Here is a 16,902-nt window from a genome sequence, read left to right as displayed (position 1 = left end):
TTACAAATACTTTTTGTGCTGCTGATTAGCTATGCTTGGAATGCGCAGTTATGTAAAGATATATTTTGGACACAGTTAGTTTGTGAAGCTATATTTTGGATATACATTTATCAGAGTATTTAGTTTGGGTGAAATTGAACTTATTTTTTAGTAAGGATGAAATTGGATTCATCCTAGCTTAAATTTGGAAAAAAGCAAGGATGAAACTGGATACTTCCTGTGTAAACTAAAAATAAGAAAAAATATTTGAAAATGGGCATGATGAAAATGTTTACATCCTGCCTATTTTTACATTTTTGTCAATACAAACAGTATCAAAATCTAACTATCCTTTTCACCCAGAAATTGTTGATTTTGGTCTTTTTAACCAATTTTGTGTAAGGTAAATTACAAATCAAATGATTGACATTGTATAAAAAGGAAAAATAAACAAGTAGTTGACATTGTATTAAGAAAGTTGAAACAAAATTTAAGGTTTTAGGAAACTTGGCAACTAAAAGTGCAGCTATAACCAAAAATTTAAGGTTTTAAACAGAAATTGAACTACAAATAAAATACCAACAAAGACAACGTAAATCCTAATAATAATAACCTTAATGATAATAATCCCAATCTTACAATAAAATTCATCAATTGACAATTAATTTGAATTCTTTGGCCTTAAGTTTCAATAGATTATCCGAAAAAATCCCACGGTCTTTAACATCACTCGACTTTCTTGGGTTAAAGAACTGAAAACTTATTCAAGTGCTACCACCATAGGCCATGAGACCAACTGCCCCCACATTCCCCTTGACATACTTCAATTTTAATTTAGCCTTCAAAATTACTAACGGATTAGAAAATACGTATTTCAGTTCACAATCCCTTCAAACATATTCATTGACCATAGCGGTTGATTTTGTACACTAGTAGTCCTCTCGAAAAAAGAATCAAACTTAAAAATGGAGACTCGGAGTAGGGACTTATTCTTATCGGGATGATTTGTGCCACAAACTTTCTATCCCAATTTGTCGGTTTGTTGGAAAATAAATGTGGAAGAAAATGCTCATTAGGATATCCTTCTCTTTACGCAAGAGAATAGTATATCCGACCCCATTAGTATGATGATACATGTTTCCCTCCATTGACTGCACCTGTAAGTCTTCAAATCAAACATGTCCACTCGAAATCTCAGATCTTATCTCTAAAAGAAACTTTATCAAACACAAATATCAATCATGTCCACTCATTGTAAATGGACACTACTGCTAGGTAACATCATAGTGACGTTACCTACACAGAAAAATAATTTCATGTATGACTACCCAAGTCAAGCTCTAGACTTTAAATACCACTCCATACCAGTGAACATTCTGCACATTTGATTAGTTATCAATTAGCCATGAATTCATTCAATAAGGCTACTCAAATGACATCATTTCGTCTCCTTGTCATCAATCTTCATTTTTTGTTCTGTTTATTGATCAGCGTCACTGAATTTCCACTAACCTGTCATGGATGTCATGAACAGGATAGAAGTGCTCTCCTTGATTTCAAATTCTCTTTGATTGATCCTGCAAATCGTTTGGCATCATGGGAAGATAGCTACCAACATCAAAATTGCTGTAATTGGTATGGAGTTGGATGTTCATATGACTCTTTTCGGGTCATCTCCGTCAGTCTTCGAAACACAGTCTATGAAAATTACCTCAGAGAACGTTCAGTCACATTCGATGGACGAAACATTTCACTAACAGGTAACTTCCCTCCTTCCCTCTTTAGAATTCCTCATCTCGAGTATATTGATCTTTCCTACAACGATTTCCAGGGAACACAAATTCCGCTCCAGCTTTCCAATCTAACAAAACTTTCTCATCTTGATCTCTCCTACTCCAACATTGGTTCATCAATTTCAACACAATTCAACAACCTTTCATCTCTACATTACCTTGATTTATCTGAGAATTTGAACTTACAACCATCATCTGTAAAATGGGTGAGAGGGTTAGTTAATTTACAGGTGTTAAATTTGAGTGGTATTGATCTATATACATTTTCACAAGAAATTTTGGGTGAGCATATATCTCATCTTTCCAATCTCAGAGATCTTGATCTCTCAAGGTGTAATATATCTAGCACAACTATTCCCAATTTTCACAATCTTTCTTTTCTATCTTCTCTTAATATGAATTCTAATTCACTCAATTCCCGAATCCCAGTACAACTTGCGAATTTAACTTCACTTTCTAATCTCGACTTGTATGGTTGTGGATTACAAGGTTCTGTACCTTATCTTCCTCAGCTGAAAGTGCTCGATGTTAGTCATAATCCTAGTCTTAATCCTGATCTAACTAGGATGTTTCAACATCAGTGGCCTAAGCTTCAAAAACTTAGCATATCAAATACTAATATAAGCGGATCAATTTCAAATGCACCGATGTTGGTCAGTCTTGATGCCGCTGGTTGTTCAATTCAAGGATCTTTGCCTTCTTGGATCTACAGTCTAAAGCTCCTAACCAATCTCCACTTGTCTGGCAATAAATTCCAAGGTCCCATATCAAATTCAATATCCAACCTAAAATTCCTAACCAATCTCGACTTGTCTCGCAATAATTTCCAAGGTCCCATACCAGGTTCAATATGTGAGCTCATTTCTCTTCGAGAACTTGATTTAGGAAGTAATAATATAACAGGAACCATACCAAGTTGCATATCGAATCTTCATAACCTTAGGTTTTTTTATGTCAATAATAACTCAATTGAGGGAAGCGTTTCATTGAAATCTCTGATTAACGATCTAAATCTAATGGCCATAGATCTGAGCTCAAATAGGCTTACGGTAGGTATAGATCAAAATATCAGTTTGTACTCTAAATTCAAACTAGAGTATTTGTCTTTGAATTCTTGCAATCTAAAAGGATCCATCCCTACTTTCATCTGTAAATTGAGTCATCTTTGGAATTTTGACTTGTCTCATAATAACCTGACAGGAGTTATTCCTTCTTGTATCTCAAAACTCAAAAATCTCGCTTCATTTGATGTATCAAATAATACACTCAGTGGTAAAATCTCAATAGAAGTTGGAAAAAGACTATCTAATTGTTACACCATCAATCTAGCTGGAAATCAACTTTCGGGTTCAATTCCCTCTTCTATATGTTCAAAAAGTTCACGATCTTCTCTTCAAATAGTTGACCTCTCAAACAACAGATTCTCAGGGGTTATACCAAATACCTTAGGGTATTGTAAAGATCTTCAATCACTAAACCTTGGGAGCAATAATCTCACAGGAAATGTTCCAAATGAGATTGAAAAGTTAGAATCATTGGGATATCTTCAACTGCAGGACAACTATCTCGATGGTACTCTTCTCAACTTCATCGGTAAACTCCCTTCATTGGTAGTTCTTAACTTAGCGAATAACCAATTCGAAGGAAATATACCAACGGCACTATTTGGTGCACAACACTCTCTCTTAAGTATCATTTCTTTAAGGTCAAACAAGTTCAATGGATCAATTCCTGATGAAATTCAAAATTTGAACCAACTGCAAATTTTGGATTTATCGCACAACAATTTCTCCGGCCATATTCCTAAGCAATTAGGAGGCTACTGGATGAATTTAACAGGCGCATCTCAATATCTTATGGATGTGTATGGAATTCAATTGCAGATGGTGATCAATGGGATCATGTTGCAATTTGAAAGAATATACACTTATACCTCGGGATTGGATCTGTCTTGGAACATGCTTGATGGTAACATTCCAACAGAGATAGGTCGGTTAAGCGGACTTGCAAGGCTCAATTTGTCCCACAATCATTTTTCGGGTAGCATACCTGCGAATATTGGAGATATGTCTAAGTTAGCTTCCCTGGACTTAAGTTTCAATAGACTATCCGGGAAAATCCCACAATCGTTAACATCACTGGACTCTCTTGGGGTTTTTAACCTATCTTACAATGAGTTGAGTGGTGAAATTCCAAAAGGGATTCACTTTAGCACGTTGGGTGGTGATGGATGGTCTTTTGTTGGGAATGCATTATTGTGTGGAGAACCTACAAAGAATGTTTGTGAAGTGGAAGAAGACGATAAAAAAGACGATCGAGAAGATGATCAAGAAAATTACCAAGAAGATACAAATGAGAAATTGATATTGTATAGTATTATTTCTTTGGGGTTTATATTGGGATTTTGGGGTCTATTCTTTGTGATGCTTATAAAAAAGGAGAAATGGTGGTTTCCATATTGGAGATTTATCGATTCTATTGTAGCTGTGATCATAAGATGTATTCAAAGAGAATCATTATAATACCACCAGTTTGTATTTCATTGAAAGCTCAAACTATGATGAGGGCAGAAAAATGAATTTTATTTGATTAAAAATTGTCCGGAAATTTTATTCAAGGATCAGTTTTTTGCTCATATAATAGTCGAAAATGACAAGATGGTTTCCGCACCTGGCTAACTTTATTCAAGGCGCTAAGCTGAGCCAACAGGTTGTGTAAAGCACAACTCAACTATTGGACAAGGCTATGCCTAAGCTTGGTGTTCAACAAAAATGGGTGAACTTAATCATGAACTCTGTTACTTATTCAGCTCTACTGAATGGAAAACATAAAGCAGAACTTCACTAAGTTCATTTCAACATTCTAAATCATCAGGTCCAAGATCTTCTTAACTTTTTGACTGGACGAGATATGATTTGCAGCTGAATCCATATAAGAATGATTCTGGTAGAGATGAAATCATCTTACTTTATTTGATTAAAAAATGTCGGGAATCATCTTGCTTTATTCAAGGATCAATTTTTTGCCCATATAATAGTCGAAAATGACAAGGTTCATAAGAGAAGTGTGATATCATCTACCAGGAGAAGTTTGACTTATTAATATCAGTGTGTTGACAAAAGATAAGATCGTGTAAAGATATCTGAAATAATATGAGAGAAAGAAGGCTTTATTAGTTGTAATCCACTATATATATTATCTGCCACTTATTATGTAATTTCCTATATAACGGGCAAGAGAGTATGTAAGAAGAGAATGTAATATCTGATAATTAAAGAGGTATTGAGCGAAGAGAATTTATGTGAGTTCTAAGTTAGGATTGGTGAAAACTTTACATCATGTTATATCTTCTTAAATGAATCTTTTCTTTCAGATTATAATGTCTTCGACAAATAGATAAAAATAATTATTGGGTGTGCTGTTGGCGCATAGAAATAGTTTTGGCGCATAGATGATCATGAAGGAATCATGTACAAACGATCTTACCTAGGTCCATTGCTAAGATATTTGTCGCCAGAAGAGGGCATGGAGATTCTAAAATCTATACATTACGGAGATGAGGGAAACCATGGTGGGACAAGATCTTTGGCACAAAAAGCTAAAGTTCAAGGTTATTTCTGGCCTTACATGCATGACGATGGGAAGAAAATTGCTACAAGGTGCGAAGAATGTCAGCGATATGAAAAGAAAATTCATGCTTCAGCTACAACTCTGAATTCAGTACTAAGTGTGCGACCCTTTGCGAAGTGGGGTATTTATATTGTGAGGCCGCTTGTTCTAAAAAAATAATATACTAGAGTTCATTTGGTCCAGTTGACTCAGTCAACTATTTATTTGGTCTTTTTCTAAAATATATATTACTGTTTGGTCATATAAATTATTGTTTGGCCCTACGTGGACAATACCCACGCGGGATGACGTCATGAATGACGTAATTGTCATTTGGTAATGGCAGAAATACCCTTTTGGTGCACCATATATATAGTACTCAATTATTAAGATAGAAGGGAATCATCTTAGAATTTGTTTTCTCTTTTTTCCCCAAATATACTTCCTCTCTCTGTTTCTTCTTCTTCTCTTCTTTTTTTTTTCTTACGAAGAAAGTTGATAATGAAGACGACGATGATGATGATGAGGAAGACGATGATGATGAAGAGGATGCATATGTTTACGTTTTTTTGTTGTTATTGTTGTTGTTGTGGTTGAAGATGATGAAGATTTTCTGGTTTTTTTTTTCTTTTATCTTTTGTTGCCGTTGTTATTGGAGATGATGAAGACGATGAATAAGATGAAGATTTACGTTTTTATGATATTTGTTCTTTGATTTCAAATGAACTTTCAATTTTTATGGATTTTTGTTGTACGTTCATGTTAAAGAACGAACTCTTTTTTAGATCTTGAATTATTAGGTGTTCATTCAAAAGAATGAACTCTGTTAGTTTGTATGGTTTCATGTTAAAGAATGAACTTTGTTCTAGGTTTGAATTATGTTTTTTTTGATAGGTGTTCATTTTGACGAATGAACTCTGATTTTTTTTAATAGTAATGAACTTTTATTGGGTGTTCATTTTGACGAATGAACTCTAATTTTTGTTTATAATAAGGAACTTTTATTGGGTGTTCATTTGAAAAAAATGAATTTTTATTTAATAATGAGTTTTGATTGAGTGTTCATTTGAACTTTGATTTTTGTTCATAATATTGAACTTGATTGGGTATTCATTTTGACGAATGAGCTCTAATTTTTGTTCATAATAATGAACTTTGACCGGGTGTTCATTTTGACGAATGAACTCTGATTTTTAAGAATGAAGTATGTTTGATCATATCAATGAATTTTTGTTGTGTGTTTAATTTTATGAATGAACTCGAATCTACAAAAAGCATTACCAAACACTTGATAGTTTATCAAACAGAATCAACTGCTACAATAAAAAAAAAAGTATAGAGTTCATCAAAGAGCATGAACTCAAATAATTATGGAAATAGAAAAGTTACGAAAATTAATGCTAAAATAGTACGGAATAATATTTTTGTCCATTTCTTATTTTCAAATGATTATGGACCAATCAGGAAACGCGTTTTACTAGAGTAACTGCAATGGTACGATCAAAATCAAAGATCAAAGACCAAAAAAAAATGATCAAATTTGAGTTTAGTATGTAGTTTCACGCTACGGTGCTGGAGTACATTTAGTTGAGCGGGAGTATAATATTCATTTGCTGAGGGGCGTAGGCATTAAGCACGCCTGGGTGGAGTGTATATACACATTACGCCCGATGTTGAGCGGACACTTCACAAACGCCGAGTGTGGCGCATGTGTATAATTAACGTCCCAAAAACAGACGCAACTAATACGTACGTCTGATGGTGCAGAGTTATAATGTCCGCCTGTGTCGAGAGTATATTATATGCTCGGCTGTAGTGGTGCGGACAATATAAGTTCGCCTGCATGGTGGCTACTAAGAAACTAATTGACCCGGATTCAAAACTTATACAAATATTTCAGATGTTTAAAGATAAAACTAATCAATCCTAAACCTTATGCTAATTTATTTAGCTAGAGCTAAAAAAATACTAAAATCAAATGGAAATACCACAATAAAAATCAAGATTGCAGTAGCCACCATAATAATATAACAGTAAATTATTCCTATGAGAGCACCTATAATTATCCAAGCAGTCCTTGATATCCTTGGCCATCTGAATCCTTTAATAGGCGAACATTATATATACGCCTAATCAGGATGAACATTATATACACATTTCATTGCGTGAAATTGAAATCCCCGCTTGTTATGAGGCTAGCATTATATACACGCCTAATCGGGTGTACATTATACCAACGTTCCACCGAAACGAACATTATATACACACTTGTTATGAGGTTGACATTATATAAACGCCTGTTATGAGGCGGACATTATATAAACACCTATTAACAAACGTATATTTGACTAAATTAGGTTTTGGTCTGGATTTGGGACCAAATATACTTCGAGATTTGACTGTGTCTCGTTTCTGGACCGTATTTATAATTTTACTCGTCCACTGTGGTTGTTCTAAACGACCAAACAAACTTGGAACTATCTAAAAAAGGACCAAACGATTATTCCCTCTTGTGAATTTTGGAATAATATCATCAAATCGATTTCTGGGATTTTGACATCTACAAGTCACGAAGTTATTTTTCATCTAAAGTCGTAAAGGCCTAGATAAATAAAGCTCCCACGTTAAACGGTAAAGAAACCCTCATTTTCTATTGACCGAAATAGGCTTTTTTTGAATTTTGTGAAACGATCGTTTTAATAAGGACATGACAACGTATAATTTTATGGAAACCCAAATTCTAGCAGGAAGTCGAATACCTATCATAATAGGACTTTTTTTCCCAAATTAATAGACAACAATAAAAAACCTAGAAAACCCGGCATTTTTGTGCGAAACATGATAAGAAATGGGGCCCACTTTGTCTTCTCGGTATTGACACCTGTGTGCCCCATTACTGAGTGTCGGCGTATGCCATTTTCATCCTACGATTAAATATTTTTCATCAAAATTCACCCGAAGAGAGTTTCTCTCTGCCACGTATGCGTCACCCACAGTAATAAAAGAGTCTTATTTCAGAAGCAAAACCAGAATACCAAACAAAGAAGATTTGGGGTTTATGAAGATTTGGGGATCAACTTCTTGATTACGTAAGTATTCATTTATTTTTTGAGTTTTCTGCTCCATTTCTTAGTTCTTTGTTGTAATAATAAGATATAGTTTTCAATTTTCACTTGAATGCATGTGGGATTTCAGGGTTGATTTCTTGATCAAATTGAGTCAACTTAGTAGGTTGCAATGTTGTGTAATTATTAGAGTTTACATTCCTAGAAAGAAAGAAAATTATAGCTTACCCTTAATGGGGATTCAAACCTTACACAACTTCTGGTACTAGTACCTGACCTAAGTCAAATTGTTACAATTTCTTGCTCAGATTATTATTATAGATTGTTCTGAAACGTATCTGCATTTTATAAGTATATATATTCAACTTTCTGCTGTAGCAACAATGAGTTATGCATTTCGAGGAGCTAGACCTGATATTGAAAGGAGTTATTCCTCATCAACGTCCTTCATTGGTATTATTCAACATTTCCTTGGTTAGCAGTAATTTAAAATGTGAGACAATTTCGTGGGCTTTGTGATTTATTGTGTTTTATGTTGATTCTTTTTTGATTATCAGAGAATGCGGGCATCAGGGCCGAATAATACCAACTCCTTTGCTTTTCTTTTCACTGGTACTATTATGTCCATCTATAAAATGTAACTATTGGTTCTTTTCACTGGTACTATTACCACCAGTTTGTATTTCATTGAAAGCTCAAACTATGATGAGTGCAGAAAAATGAATTTTATTTGTAAAAAATGTCCGGAACCATCTTACTTTATTCAAGGATCAAATCTTTGCTCATATAATAGTCGAAAATGACAAGGTTCACAAAAGAAGTGTGATATCACATATGTGAAGAAGTTTGACTTATTAATATCAGTACGATGACAAAATATAAGATTGCCTAAAATATCTAAAATAATAGGAGAGAAAGAAGGCTTTATTAGTTGTAATCCATTATATATATTAGATGTCACCTACTATGTAATTTTCTATATAACGGGAAAGAAAATAAGTAAGAAGGGAGTGTAATATTTGATAACTGGAGAGGTACTGAGCAAATAGAATTTATGTGAATTCTAAGTTAGGGTTGGAGAGTACTTTATATTTATGTTATCATCTTCTTAAATGAATCATTTCTTTCCGATTATAATGTCTTCGACAAATAGATAAAAATCATCATTGGGTGTACAGTGGGTTTCTTGCGTCTACATTTTAGTGCACAAAAACAGTTTTGGCACATATATGATCAAGAAGGAATCATGTACAAACAATCTTACCTGGGTCCATTGCTAAGATATTTGTCACGAGAAGAAGGCATGGAGATTCTAAAAGCTATACACTATGGAGATGCGAGCAATCATAGTAGGACAAGATCTTTGGCTCAAAAAGTTAAAGGAAAAGGTTATTTCTGGCCTTACATACATAACGATGGGAAGGAAATTGCTATAAGGTGCGAAGAATGTCAACGATATGAAAAGAAAATACATGCTTCAGCAATAACTCTGAATTCAGTACTAAGTGTATTGCCCTTTGCGAAGTGGGGTATTGATATTGTGAGGACGCTTGTTTCTGGAACAAGGAAGCGGGGATACCTGGTTTTCACAACAACCTACTTTACCAAATAGGTAGAAGCCAACACATCATATACGCGACAAATATGTGTTCGCCTTCATTTTTGAGAAAATTATATGTAAATTTAGGATTCCAGTGCTGATAGTCTCAGAAAATGGGAAACAGTTCGAAGGAGAAAATCTTGACATGTTATTTAATGCATTCAAAATCCAGAGAGGGAAATCGACTCCACTATATCCTTAGACCAATGACCAAGCATAGGCCACGAACAAAGCGGTCGCTGACATTTTGATGAAAAATCTAGATGAACATCACAAAGATTGGTGCGACCAACTTCACAGTGTATTGTGGGCTCATAGAACGATTAGAATATCCCTTTTTGCTTAACATACAAAGTGGGGGCGTTTTTGCCAGCTGAAGTAACCACACCAACTACGAAGCACGAAGCCTGGGAGAAAATTTTGAATGCAAATTTGATTTAGCGAAGTTGGATGATTTATACGGTGTTAAGAAAACTGCTAAAAAGTTAGTTTTAACTAAATGACTTACGAGAATGCCAGCAATGAAAATGGAAATGTTTTTTGATTTTAAGTTTATAAATTTATTTTGAGGGAAGAGTATTTTAGTATTTTCGTTCCCGAAAACACCCCTTGACATATATTATTAGTTAGGGAAAGTAATTTATATCCCCAATTAATTTTGGCATCCCCAATACATGCTCAAATTGTTTCAAATTTAGCCGCAAGATCTTTGTTTTCTTTGTTTTGCCATCTATGATGATCAGGTCAAAAATAGTCCACCAACCCATAATAATTTCTTTGTCATTGTGATTATCATCCTCGAGCTGCAACGGAAATCCTCGATTGAGGGTTCATAGTTAGTAGGTTATCCTAGAACCAGGGTCAAAATGCCATGGCCTTTTATTCAGTTTGTTTTCCTAAAACTAGGCCAAAGATGCCTTTATTCAAATTATATTACAAGAGATCTTTCTAGAATTTGGACGTTCATTTTGCATTTTTCAAATTAGTGCTTGCCCACTTTTTTTCAGTGTAAGTTTGGCATTATTACTATCAACAAATTTATTTACGGGATATTTTGATTTTGGGTCCAATTTTGTGACCTCTGTTTAGGGCTGTCGATAGATATATGAAGTTCGAGATCCGTTTCCAAAAATCCGACATCCTATAAGATTTAACCCGATGTATCGTATTTCGGATTTCAGAATCGCAACTATTATCTGATTTGCCTTCTTAGCCTAACGGAATCGGATTAGGCAATATCCGACATCCAATAACCAATGGGTGTATCGGTAATTCCAACCCCAGTGTTAGATGTCGAGACGTAAGGGCTGAGTTTTCTCTCCAATATTTTTTTCTTCTTACTGCAGCTTCGTACTTCTACTTCGTCTCTACTCTCATCTATAATCTTCTAGTGTTCTAGTTCGTCTTCTCTTCATGAACCAAAAGAATCAAAAGATCAATCTCTTACGCCTAAAACTCGAACGAACTTATATTAGCATGAAAACTGAAAAATCAATCTCTGCCAACACTCAACAGGTTATAATATAAATTCAAGAAGACAATGACTCGGTGTCTGAAGTTCTACAAATCTACTTGTTAATTCTTGATCTCTCAATCACACAAATAAATCAGTTATGATGATGAAACAATTTCAATCACTGTCTCTGTCTCAGATGCAAAATTAGGGCAAAATATATAGAATTTTAGGTGAAATATTTGGGTTTAATTTTCAGTTGTTAAGATTAGATATGTGTGTGATTAGGAAATTGGGGTTATGATTTCAAGTCTTCGATTTATTATTTTTTATGCATACAAATTCAATTTCTACCTCTCAGTCACTCTCCTTTTTTTTATTAGCAGGACAGCAGGTTCAAATCCCCTAAAGTACTAAACAAAGATCATCAATTACTTCCCATCAAAGGGTTGAATCTATTTCAGGTATGTAGATTAGACTCTGGGTTTTGTTTAATTTTACTAAAATTTTTTGCTGGTGCATGATTTCTTTTGTTGATGCATGTGTATGTACAACCTTGTCTGCAGGTGAATTTTTTGAATAGTGGTATAGTCTTTGTAGACTATTAGTCATTTCATAATGTGTTTAAATGCCTATCGGGTAGAATCTTAACTACTTTTTGTATAAGTAATCTTGATTTCTGGTATGGGATTTTACAAGACTGTTCCATATGTGCGTTGATTCTTAGTTTAATTATTTATATGTATCAGTCTTCTTAAGATTTCATGACCTAATTATTCAAATTAGGCTTAAAAAGAAACAACTAAGATTGTATAGTGATCTACTGATCTCTCTGATTTTCACATCCACATGAATAGCAAAGAAATTATATAAGGTTAAATTTGCGGATATTCATGTGGATGGGGAAAAAAATGTTGATATAAGAAAGGGGATTCTCTGTAGTGGACACCGAATTGGATTTCAGTATTATCTTAGTACACTGGGTACAAAAAATTAGATTTTTAGCACTTCAGGTCCAAAATCATTAGAACCTGAAATATCTAGTCTACTGTACTCTAGCTATCAGTTAAATCAATCGGTTCTTATGCACATTATTCACATGTCATAACTCAATCTTGCAACTCCATGTTTCTTGTTTTATTGTTTCTGCTATATTATGGCTTACAATATCGCAAAGTTTGTCCTGTAACATTATTAGTTCGACTCAATACTAACACTTCAATTGATATGGTATATCTAATTTTCAGCATGAACCTGGAACAAACTCGAGCAACCAGTTTAAAAACATCAGCAACAAGTCATCTCACTAAAACACATGGTGCGAATTGTTGCATTTCGTGGCTGTAAGCACCACATTTACAGATGAAGTGACAAGAACTAAAACTAAAAGGCACTGTAACGCAAGCCGAATGAGAACAATGGGGTTATTTTTAGAATCTCGCTGTTAGACTGTTGTTAAATTTTTTCCTGATTTCATTTTATTGTTAGAATCTGCTACAATTTTCAATATGTTTGAGTTGGAGATTGTAATGAATGTGTTTGTAGACATTTTAAAACCAATAGAACACTTTTTTCTTTCAGTTTTTTAATTTTTCTGACCACTACCGGAATTTATCGGAATTTCCGATATCTTAGCCTATCGGAATCGGGATTGATTTTTCAAATTCCGCCGGAAATTATTAAAAATCGGACGGAAATTCATCCGTTGGATTTTTAACCCCTACCGGAATCGGATTTTTAAAAATCTGACGGAAATTAATCCGTTGATAGCCTAACCTGTGTTGCATTGGGGTCCTCGAAAATTTCAAATTAGAGTTTGGATTCCGGGACTTGCGTTGACCGTCTTGAACTTACACAGAACTGTTCATATCAGAGATTTTTACCATCTCCACCACGAAATGAGGACAATTAAGCTGTATAGTTGAGGGACACGAACTTACACAGAACTGTTCGATTATGCCTAAGATCAAGTTTTTTTTAACTCAAGTGTCGTAATTGGGTAGCTTGAGATTCCCAAACGCCTTGCTCCCTACATATTTTGGATTATGTTGAAGTTCCATCAAAGCCAGTCTTTATACCATTATACCAAAGTTTGTAAAAGAGGTATATCTAGGCTAGGCTCCAAAGTAATCATAAGTAGTAGTAGTAGCTAAATGACTATGTTTACAAAAACTAGTGTGCTTGACATGAAGTATTGTGTATGTTGGACTCAATCCAGAATCTTAACTTCAGATCATGAAGTGTAACCAAAGAAAGAGTTTGATGATCCGAACACTCAATGTTCTGAGAAATAATACTTCGCTTTCATGTAAAGCAAAAGTGAATTACCAAAAGCGAAGGAAAGAATTCGGCCGTTTTCACCGACCCATTACTGTCATTCTACCAGAAACAAAAGCAATGAAGAAATCATTGAGAAGCAAAGCATATTTAGATTCTTTCAGAAAACAGAATCACTGCATGCATCACGTAATGGATTGATGCTTTACTTAAGGTGCCTTCACTTACAAAATAATATTTGGTGAATATCTTCCACCGAAATCTTGTGGAGATTAAACTCTTATTTATATAAAGAAAATATTGTTACAGAGTTGTTGATCAACACAATATTGTTACTGACTCTGAGAACGAGTTTATAGCTAACAAAAACGGACGATTAACTAGCCTATAGTCTAGTGCTGACCGACTGACTGACTGAGCAGAGAGTCTTCAGGAAGACTCTCTGTTGTATCGTTAACACCTCCCTTCAAGTTGTACTTGAGTTGACAAATGTGCAACTTGTTCCGTAGGTAGTGAAACCTTGGAGAAGAGAGCCCCTTCGTAAATATATCAGCCAATTGGTCTTTAGAGCATATGAACCGCACCTGTAACCGTTTGTCAGCTACCCTTTCCCGCACAAAATGATAGTCGATCTCTATGTGTTTAGTATGTGCATGAAAAACAGGGTTTGCAGTGAGATACGTTGCACCAAGATTATCACACCACAACGTTGGAGTTGATATAGCAATACCAAGCTCCTTAAGTAACGACTGAATCCAAATAATTTCTGAGGTAGCAATTGCAACACCCCTATTCTCAGCCTCCATGCTAGACTTAGAGACAGTCTTCTGCTTTTTGGCACTCCAAGAAATCAAATTCCCACCAAAGTATACACAATATCCACTCGTAGACCTGCAGTAATCCAAATTGCGTGCCCATTCCGCATCAGAATAAGCATGTAAAGAGAAGTCCTTATATGATTTCAGATGTAAACCAAAGTCGACTGTATGCTTCAAATAACGAATGATCCTCTTCACCAGCTCCCAATGCTCCACAAACGGCTCATGCATATATTGACACACTTTATTAACTGCCACTGAAATGTCAGGCCGCGTCAGATGTAAATACTGAAGTGCACCAACGACACTGCGATACAATGTTGGATCTGCAAACTTTTCTGAGCCAAGTTTCTGAATCTTGACATTTGAGGCTAATGGTGTAGTCACTGGTTTAACGTCATCCATCTTGGTTCGACGTAGAAGATCAGTTACATATTTACGCTGAATTAAAACAATATCTGATCCTTGCCTGAGAACCTCTACCCCCAAAAAAAAAGACAAATCACCCATGTCTTTTATAGAAAAGGCTTTACCAAGATCTGCAATGAGCTTGGCAATCGTAGTTGGATCCGAGCCTGTGACTATTATATCATCAACATACACCAATACATATATAGTGTAAGATTCAGACAGCAGTACAAGCAATGAACTGTCAGCAATCGAGGCTTTAAACCCAAGAAACAACAAGTGATTGGTGAGTTTCGAAAACCAAGCACGGGGAGCTTGTTTAAGACCGTAAAGCGACTTGTGCAGCTTACAAACATGATTGGGAAAATTTGGGTCTACATACCCTGGCGGTTGCCTCATAAAGACTTCTTCATCCAAAATGCCATGTAAAAAGGCATTCTAAACATCCAATTGTTTCAGCTGCCAACGATTCATCACAGCAAGTGATAAAACAAGGAGAATAGTGCAAGGTTTGACAACAGGACTGAAAGTTTCACCGTAATCAACACCTGTCTGTTGATTGAAGCCTTTCGCAACCAAACGTGCTTTGCATCTCTAAATACTCCCATCCGGGTTTTGATTAACACGGAATACCCATTTCGAACCAACTACATTCATGCCAGGCTCATACTTAACCAACGAGTACGTATTATTTTGAATAAGAGCATTGATCTAATCATCCATAGGTTTCCTCCACCGTGGATCTTTGTTCGCAGCAGAAAAGCATGTTGGCTCCATGAAATCAGACTCAGGAAGAGGATGCTTAGTTGCTGTCAGGCACTACTCTACTTGAACCATCAACCAGCGTATACGCCTTGTTTCTCTCCGTCTTCTCACTTGGACGGAACAACACCTTCAACTGATCCGGCTGATTTGTGAGAAAGAGAACGACAGAATGAGCATCTTCTTCCTTGTATATTTAAAATTCTTCATCAGTTAGTCTAAAAGCTCATGGATCTAATATCCAGTGAACCCAAAATTCTATCCTCCTTACACTCGATCATCCATTAGAACAATCAACACCATTTTCAGATCAAGCCCATCGCAATGCAAGTGAACTTCGAACACTACTTGCCACCCATTGATTCTCATGTCTTCTAATTCGCAAGAACAACTGCCATTAAACCCAATCTCAGCCACCGTCTCCTGTAATTCATGACCACCATTTGATCAAAACCAAATTGGGAAAAAACCCATCTTCAGATTACATCAAAACCCCCGATTCAATTCCTTGGTTGCTGTTTGAAGGAGTCCTGTATAGGAACGGTAGGCATCCACCATTTGATACTAGCACTGCCTCAATCGACCGACAATCAGCAGAGAACGACATCCCAATTTATTCAACTCCACGAACTCAAACCATTGCTTCAAATTGAAATCGACCCACCAATCACAACAGCTCAATTCATGTTTAAATCCTGATTCAAACCATCTGCCACACTTGTAAATCCCAATTCAAAAAATTGAAATCGACCATTGCTTCAAATTGAATCGGGATTTAAACATGAATCGACCCACCAACCACAACAGCTCAATTCATGTTTTTTCTGTGGATACAACTCAATTCTTCAAATTAATACTCAAACCATTGCTTCAAACTGAAATCGACCCACCAATCGGGATCCAAATCAAAGACATCCTAAGTTATCTTTTCTCCACAGAAAAAACCCTAGCTCTTCGATTTATCTTCAAAATGGTTTCAAAACATTAACTAAACTTCAACCCCTTTGTTATACATCTGACAGCAACCCTAACTTCAGAACTCCTATGTTCGATCTACAGCAGCAACTCCATCCTCTTCATCCCGTGCTCAAACAATCACAACAGCATCACCGACAATCAACTCTTAACGTTTCTCTTA

The 16,902-nt window shown here is 35.4% G+C and overlaps 1 protein-coding gene and 1 long non-coding RNA gene across 3 annotated transcripts; both read left to right on the top strand.

The window, feature by feature from the left end:
- The first annotated feature begins 1,377 nt into the window (after positions 1-1,377).
- Positions 1,378-4,385, top strand: LOC113344722 (receptor-like protein EIX2). Its single transcript, XM_026588659.1, has one exon. The coding sequence runs from the start codon at positions 1,385-1,387 to the stop codon at positions 4,292-4,294; it is 2,910 nt and encodes a 969-aa protein (XP_026444444.1). The 5' UTR covers positions 1,378-1,384; the 3' UTR covers positions 4,295-4,385.
- Positions 4,386-11,381: 6,996 nt separating this feature from the next.
- On the top strand, positions 11,382-13,012 carry LOC113344588. Of its 2 annotated transcripts, none has more exons than XR_003357875.1 (3): positions 11,382-11,732; positions 11,886-11,963; positions 12,747-13,012. It is a non-coding gene; the product is annotated as an uncharacterized LOC113344588 (long non-coding RNA). The 2 variants fall into 2 exon arrangements; XR_003357876.1 differs by having other exon boundaries at positions 11,883-11,963.
- The last annotated feature ends 3,890 nt before the right edge of the window (positions 13,013-16,902 follow it).

Source organism: Papaver somniferum, unplaced genomic scaffold (assembly GCF_003573695.1).
Source record: "Papaver somniferum cultivar HN1 unplaced genomic scaffold, ASM357369v1 unplaced-scaffold_79, whole genome shotgun sequence".
NCBI lineage: Eukaryota > Viridiplantae > Streptophyta > Magnoliopsida > Ranunculales > Papaveraceae > Papaver > Papaver somniferum.
This window is presented reverse-complemented; position numbering and strand designations above follow the sequence as displayed.

Bases quoted from the DNA above. Each gene is read 5' to 3' on its own strand.
- LOC113344722 (XM_026588659.1), top strand. From the start codon at position 1,385: ATGAATTCATTCAATAAGGCTACTCAAATGACATCATTTCGTCTCCTT.